The sequence below is a fragment of the Nicotiana tabacum genome, chromosome 10 (genome assembly GCF_000715075.1).
Source record: "Nicotiana tabacum cultivar K326 chromosome 10, ASM71507v2, whole genome shotgun sequence".
Lineage (NCBI taxonomy): Eukaryota > Viridiplantae > Streptophyta > Magnoliopsida > Solanales > Solanaceae > Nicotiana > Nicotiana tabacum.
Genome location: NC_134089.1, coordinates 74657695 through 74665326, shown reverse-complemented (window position 1 = coordinate 74665326; position 7632 = coordinate 74657695). Strand labels below are relative to the sequence as shown.

At 35.0% G+C, this 7632-nt stretch overlaps 1 protein-coding gene across 1 annotated transcript; it reads left to right on the top strand.

Moving 5' to 3' along the window:
• Window positions 1–524: 524 nt before the first annotated feature.
• LOC107816762 (transcription factor E2FA) lies at window positions 525–5635 on the top strand. Its single transcript, XM_016642501.2, has 14 exons — window positions 525–939; window positions 1561–1753; window positions 1925–1975; window positions 2085–2170; window positions 2243–2331; window positions 2421–2475; window positions 2680–2732; window positions 2814–2864; window positions 2958–3006; window positions 3131–3196; window positions 3275–3351; window positions 3476–3707; window positions 4197–4263; window positions 4341–5635. Exons 1-14 carry the CDS (start codon window positions 682–684, stop codon window positions 4466–4468), a joined length of 1455 nt encoding a protein of 484 aa, XP_016497987.2. The 5' UTR covers window positions 525–681; the 3' UTR covers window positions 4469–5635.
• The last annotated feature ends 1997 nt before the right edge of the window (window positions 5636–7632 follow it).

The window sequence follows — 7632 nt, the reverse complement described above, 5'->3', positions numbered from 1 at the left end:
TACAATATAATTACGTGAAATTAACATAAACAAATATTTTGTTAAATCAAGAGATACATTGAGAATAACATATTTACCATATTCTATTTGTTACTGTTCAAAAATTCCTTTCATTCTTCAACATATTTGTATGAACAACTATTGCTGCTAAAAATATTTAAAACATTAGGGTAGAAAATAATTTACAAGCCGAAATACTATTCTTAAAATAATTAAAACTTTGCATTTGACATCTTTAAAAGAACACTTTCATTTGCATTTTCATCACAAATTATGCTGAAAACCCCTTCAAATTTGGTTCTACCATATTTCTTTTGTTCATATTAGAAACAAGAGATTCTACCTTCCATTTCTAAAAATGAAAAAAAAAATCTAAAAAACTTTATGAATTATACCAAAAGGGTCAAATTGGAAACAATATAATACCCAAGGGCCAAAATGAAAAACCAAAAAAAAAAAGAAAAAACATTTTGCATGTTAATGTTTTTTTCTCTTCCCTCCACATCTATCCAAAACCAAAATTCCCTCCCTTCCCTCGTTTTCTCCTTTTCTTCCTTCCCTTCCAAAGCCCCTTTCCCCCATTTCCACCCCAACCACCCCACCCCCTATACCCACCACCCCTTCTCTAAAACCCTTCTTCTTACAATCCCAAAAATCTTCAGCTTAAGGGATATCCATTCCATGTCTTTTGATACAAAAATGACAGGTCCAGATGCACCACCCACTGGTGTGGCGGCGCCACCGGCTGCTCAGTCATCATCCGCCGCCGTGAACGGCGGAGGGAGGAGTCAGATCTCCCAGCCGATCAGACGATACCTGCCCTTTGCTTCAATGAGGCCGCCATTTGTTAGTCCTGAGGATTACCACCGATTTGGTGGTGTTGATTCTCGGATTGGGTCCCCTACTTTACAGCCTGATGCTATTGTTGTTAAGTCCCCTGTGAGTTGAATTAGATATTTTGTGGGGTTTGATAAAATGTAGAGAAAATGGCGTAATTTTGTGTTTAATTGTTGCTGTTTTGTGCATTTTGTGGTTACTCGAATTCTTGTTAACCTGCATTATTCGCATTTCATTGTGTGGATAAACTTTGAGCTAATTTATGTGGTTGAATTGTTGTTTGGAGCCTGGTATTGAGTTGGTTAAGTTAACAAATTTGCTTCAGGAACCATATGCTATAGCAAATTCCTTTTTTTTTTAATTACCCAAGAGGTCATTTGCCTCTTGTTAGCTGAAAACTTTCGAACACTGCTGGATAAATTTGGTAAAACAGAGTAAATGAGTGGAGTGAGTTGGTTGTGAATTCTACTATTCTGCCATTTGTGTATGCACATGTGACAAGATTGAATAATACTCTAATATGCCCAAATCAAGAATATTTTTAGTCGGGTTTTGAGTAGTAACCCTAAATCGGACCTTTAGATAAACAGATTATTCTAGATACTCAAGTTTATCCCAGGGAATATTGAGAGTGTTCTCATAATCATCCCCTCATTTGCTATGTATTACTTGTTTATCACTTATGTAACTTATTTCTACTTTGCACACTTTATGCCCATGTAGGCACTAAAGCGGAAGGGTGGGATGGGCTATAAAGCAGTTGAGTCCTGTGACTGGACTGCTAATCCTGGGTATTCGGATGTGGCCAATAGTCCACTTGGAACGCCAGTGTCTGGAAAAGGAGGAAGAGCAAATGGACGGTCAAGAGCCACAAAAAGCAATAAATCTGGACCTCCAACTCCTGTCTCTAATGTTGGTGAGGCTTGGTATTTCAAATTTTATTTCCTCTTGATCTATCTATAGGTTGTGAGGCACAAGTAAATTTCAAATTTTATTTCCTCTTGATCTATCTATAGGTTGTGACGTAACCAACATAGTTGCAGTGGTTAAATATTTTCTTAACAACTTTTGGGTTGCAAATTTGCAGGTTCTCCTTCTCCTCTTACACCTGCAAGTTGCCGTTACGACAGTTCATTGGGTATTTAATGATTTTTTGCCCATTGATTGGTTTGTTGTAAATTTATTAATGGGAAGCGTGACTTTATGGTGGAATAAACCCATAGATTGAGCCACTGTTTTCTGTTCAGGTCTTCTAACCAAGAAATTTATCAACTTGATCAAGCATGCTGAAGATGGTATGCTTGATCTTAACCAGGCTGCAGATACTTTGGAGGTGATGTATCTTTTAGCTAGAAGTTCTTTCGATGCATTGTTAAAATCTGATTGTAATTTTCTGATCTTACAGGTGCAGAAAAGAAGGATATATGATATAACAAATGTGCTTGAAGGAATTGGTCTTATTGAAAAGAAGCTCAAGAACAGAATACAATGGAAGTAAGCTAGCTTTGCTTGGATATAAACACATATCTTCCATTAAGCATCTGAAGCTATACTGATTCGCTAATTCCATAATTACTCTCTAGGGGTGTTGATGCTTCTAGACCTGGAGAAGTGGATAATGATGCTGCCATTTTAAAGGTATTTGGATATTATTCCGTAACTTATTTGATTGCTAAGATAGTGCCTTCTCATCTATGTTATGATGGTCCATGTATAAGACATATGCACTATTAAATCAGTTTTCACCACTTAAATAGAGCTGCAGTTCTATGAGAACCGCAACTTGAAGTAATGTATTATTGAAAGTGAAACTTTCTAGTGAGTTTCTTGCTATTTCTGCAGGCAGAAACTGAAAGCCTTTCGATAGAAGAGCGAAGATTGGATGACCGAGTTAGGTATGTTGTTTGTCAGCTAAATCAGTAGTTCATGCTTCTTCCTTGAACTATATTGTCATGCTGATGTTTAGATCGTTACAGAGAATTGCAAGAAAAGTTAAGGGATATGAGTGAAGATGAAGACAACCAAAAGTAACTTCTTGTACCTGTCCTCACATATATAGTTGTAACCTAGATTGATAATTTGCTCTTCGCTAACAACAATTTCAACTCTGACTGAATTAGATGGCTTTTTGTAACTGAAGAAGATATAAAGAGCCTACCTTGCTTTCAGGTTCATTTTATAATTTATGTGTTTTCTTTTTTAACCACTTCATCTCTGTTGCAGAACGACTACATTTTTAGTGTCCTCTGCTCAAATATCTTATGAATAAGTTTATACTCTTTAATCCTGGCAGAATGAGACCCTCATAGCAGTTAAAGCTCCTCATGGCACCACCCTGGAAGTCCCAGATCCTGACGAGGTAAGTTGAGAAGGGAAGCAAATCCGAGAAAATATATTACATATATCTTATAGGTAAAATAACATGCTTTTTCTGCAGGCTGTGGACTATCCACAAAGGAGATATAGAATTATACTCAGAAGCACAATGGGTCCAATTGATGTCTACCTCGTCAGGTATTGCTGGCTTCTTGAGCCATAAGCATGTCCTGGTCCTCTTTCCTTTGTAATACTAACTCTTGAAAAATGTTATCTGACTCTCGTATTTGATATTTTCCTTTTGAACTTCATGCTTGATTAGTCAATTCGAGGAGAAGTTTGAGGAGATGAATAGTGTTGAACCATCAATGGCCATCCCAGTTGCTTCAAGTTCAGGCTCAAAGGACAATCCGGCCATGGAGAGATCAACTCTTTCAAACAATGTTACTGAGAATGAAGGACAAACACAAAATGTTGATCAATTGAGTTCTGATCTTGGTACTTCACAGGATTACGGTGGTGGAATGATGAAGGTTGTCCCTTCAGATGTTGATGTAAGTGTGCTTGTCTTGAACTTGGTCTTCTTGAAAAGACGATGTGGTCTAAGATAGATATGCTTAAGCGCCAAACAAGGCAAACAATGAACATTGTTCTTCACTTCCCGTTTCAAAGTGAATATGATTACTGCCTATACAGAATAAGAAGCTGTATAAAGTTCAGCAATTACATGGTAAGATCGGTATTCTTGATTATGCTTTCTAGACATGACAGATGTAGTGTTGCCATGTGGTAGAAAACGCACTAGTATACTGCTGCTTAAAAGAGGAGAAACAGCTAAAAGAAGAAATTATAGTTTCAGTAGTGATGGCCGGGTTTGGGTTGGCACATTTTTATTTGTAAAATTTGCTGCTAAAGGGGTACGCGTTATTTGCATTTTCATGCATAACACTTGACACTAGATAACTTTACATAAAAAAATAGAATAGAATTCCTTCATTCTGGTGCTAATTGTAAAAATTATAAATGCTTCTTGTTTGTTGCAGAATGATGCAGATTACTGGCTCCTATCAGATGCACATGTTAGCATCACAAATATGTGGGAGGCAGATCGTATCCTTGTTTGTTAGGCTTCTTTCATTTGCAGATCTTGTTTGTTCAATCCCTAGTTTCCTTAACTTCAATAATAGCTGCAGTTGAATGGGATGGGGAAAACTTGCTCCATGAATTTGGAATAGCTGATCTAGGTACCCCAAGGGCACATACTCCATCTGCTGTTACTGATGTACCAACCCCAATGAACGTGCCACCAAGATGAGTTACGCTCTTGCGGATAAGCTGAATTTGGAAATTCCAGTCTAATTTAGTCAGAAACAAGAAATCACCGTCTATTTTTTGCTGTTTTGCTCCTTAGATCCCTAAGGGCACTGGACGGTGTACTCACACAAAGCCCAAGGACTGAGACTTTGTACAGTTGCGGAATCTGCTTGACCCCTTTTACATGGTTGATACTTGTAACCAAACAGAGCATGCTGAAGGTGCAAAAGGTGGAGTTAAAAGAATGGGAAGGAAATGTTGGTTATTTATGAAATTCTTGCTCTTAACACCCTCCTCCCCATCGTCTTTGCTTTTCCAGAACGTTTAGGCTACGTGGGAGGTAAAAGTTTTTCCTTCCACAGTAGAGTTCCTTTCCTGTTCGCAGGTCTTCACAACTCAACACTCATCTTCTTTCTGGAATTTAATATTACCATAAGATATTTGAGGTCCTTAAAGCTGCATCATACATTATTATGGGTTTTCCCTTGTTGAGAAAAATTGTCCCCAACATTCTGTTTTACTTTGTTTGATACAAGGATACATATGTGCCCTTAAACTTGTCTGCTATTTTCATTTAGACACTTGAACTAGGGCAAGTACCTATTGAACACCTCAACTCAAGCTAAAGGATACATATGTGCCCCCTAAACTTGTCTGCTATTTTCATTTAGGCACTTGAACTAGGGCAAGTACCTATTGAACACCTCAACTCAAGCTAAACTGTGTTTATTAGATACAACTTGGTGAGGTGGCAGTGTGTATGACACTTTCTTTAAGAGTGAGAGATCAGTTTTTTCTTTTCCTAATTTATTTTCTTTCTTTTTTCTCCTCTCTCATCGACCTTTCCCCCACCCCCACCCCCACCCCCCAAAGCCTATCCTAGTTTTGTTTGCCGGGAAGAATGGAGATAGTTGGCTGCCATCCTAGATATTGGCCCATGGAAATTATCTAAACCGAGCGGATCAAACCTTCTTCCTGCTCAAGCAGATGCCGAACCTCATGGAGATTGTCGGAGAGATTTTTAAGGACCAAATTATCACCTACTCAAGGCTCTTCCATCACTGTTGATGTTTTTTGACATTTGGTACTGTAAACATAAAACTTGCTAATTCTCTCCTATATCCTTGTATTATCAATGGAATCAAATATCATCTTTAATCAACCTTCATATGCGAGGAGATTCAGGAGCTCAAATAAAATAATTGAATTATGATAGCAGATAATTAAAGACAAAGGAAATTATCTTACTATTTCACCAACAGATGCTGAATGGTGGAGGGATATCTTTAAATCCAGTTAAAGTTACAAAGTTACCTCGACAATAGAAATTTAACCTTGATATCACAATTTTATAATCCCATCTTTTCCAAAAATAGTATCAGTTAATTTGAGATTATGGTCTTGAAATAAAATGGCTACTACATAACCCAAAAATGGTAAGATGTATCAAACTTGCCATAAACAGTAGTACTCTGCATTTCCTATCTATTGGGTTTGTTGAGAAGATAAAGGGGGTGATCTATGGAGAAGACTGGCGAGGGGTGCGACGGCGGCCGACGGCAGGGGATTTGGCCGGCGAGGGATTGGGGACAACGATAGGAAGCACATTTTTCTTCTTTCTTTTTCTATTTGTTCTTGTTTTAGATTTTGCTTTTTCTTCTGTTGACATGTCTTTTTTCCATTGGTCGATTGCCATGTCGATAGCAAGTGATACTGACGCACCAAACATAATTTGAGATTATTAAATTTGTGTCTAGTAGTACATATTTGTATCACACAAAGTATTCAATAGGTACTTCCCTTAGTTTAAGCACCTAAATAAAAATAACGGACAAGTTTTGGGGGCCGCATATGTATTTGGCCTTGATACAAAGACAAGATTAGAAATGATCATCTATATCTATATATATATATATTAAATCAAGAAAGTTATTATATATAATTGCATTGTGATTAAGCCAAGTGACAAGCTAATAAATACAAATAGTATATGACAACTTTATTTTATATTTGACTATGTTAGTCTCATATATATATAACTGAATTTGAATTAAAGAATAATTTTGAATTTATAGATAAAGTTTTTATATTTGAATTAAAATAAAAAAAGAAATTTATCTTCTTTTTTTTTGGGGTCAAATTATCATACTTAATTCGGTTAATGATTATATGAAATCATGCTAGGAACTTTTGTTATCTTTTCTGATTATTTAAATACTATTGCGCCTATGAAAAAAAACTATTCCATATAACTATAAAACTCTTTCACATTTTAAACCTTATAATTATAGTTCTTTAAAACAATATGGCTAGATTTGAATAAATCGAATTTCTTTTAAAATAAATATAACATATAGGGTACACGTCTATGGTTATCCAGATAATAAAAAAGAGTTTAAAAATCGAATAAAAGTTTACATACATATATAATGAAGTAAACCTACATGCTGGAGAAAGAAACATCACAAAAATCAATCAATATGTAAAACAATTACTTTTTTTCTTTTTGAAAAATGTTTGTTTGAAGAGTCAGTTTGTATAAATGAACATCAAACAAATAACAACATTTTGGCTATACATTTGCTATCATTAGTTTTAATAAGCTGAAACCTCTTCATTTAGCTACAGTCAAGCCAACATTGCAAGGGTTAATATTTTTTTGTTGAAGAATATCAGTTTTGAATCACTAGATTATGTGAAAAGTTATTTTTCTCGAATTCAACAAGAGGGACATTTGTTTCTAATTGATAGTTTCTATAGAAATTTTCAAGTGTAACAAAAAGTATATTTTAAAAAAACTGGTATGACATGATTTTCTTTTTAAAATGTAAATAAATTATTTCAAAATGGGATTATTTTTTAAAATATAATGTAATTTTAAAAATAAAGGATAAGATATTTTTGAATTTTAGTAGAGTTTTTAAATTATTATAATAGAAGTCATATCATGGATAAAATCAAGAAACCGAAATCTTATGAAATATTTACATAAATATCTAGCCAGATTTATTGTTTACTTTTTTATAGCTAATATCCATAGATGATATACTAGCAACACACGATTATACACATATTATATATGGATTATATATAAATTACACATTCTTCATTTTAATTTAAATGGTAAGGCAAGCACTTATTTAGGTTGATTAGATAAAGCAAAAA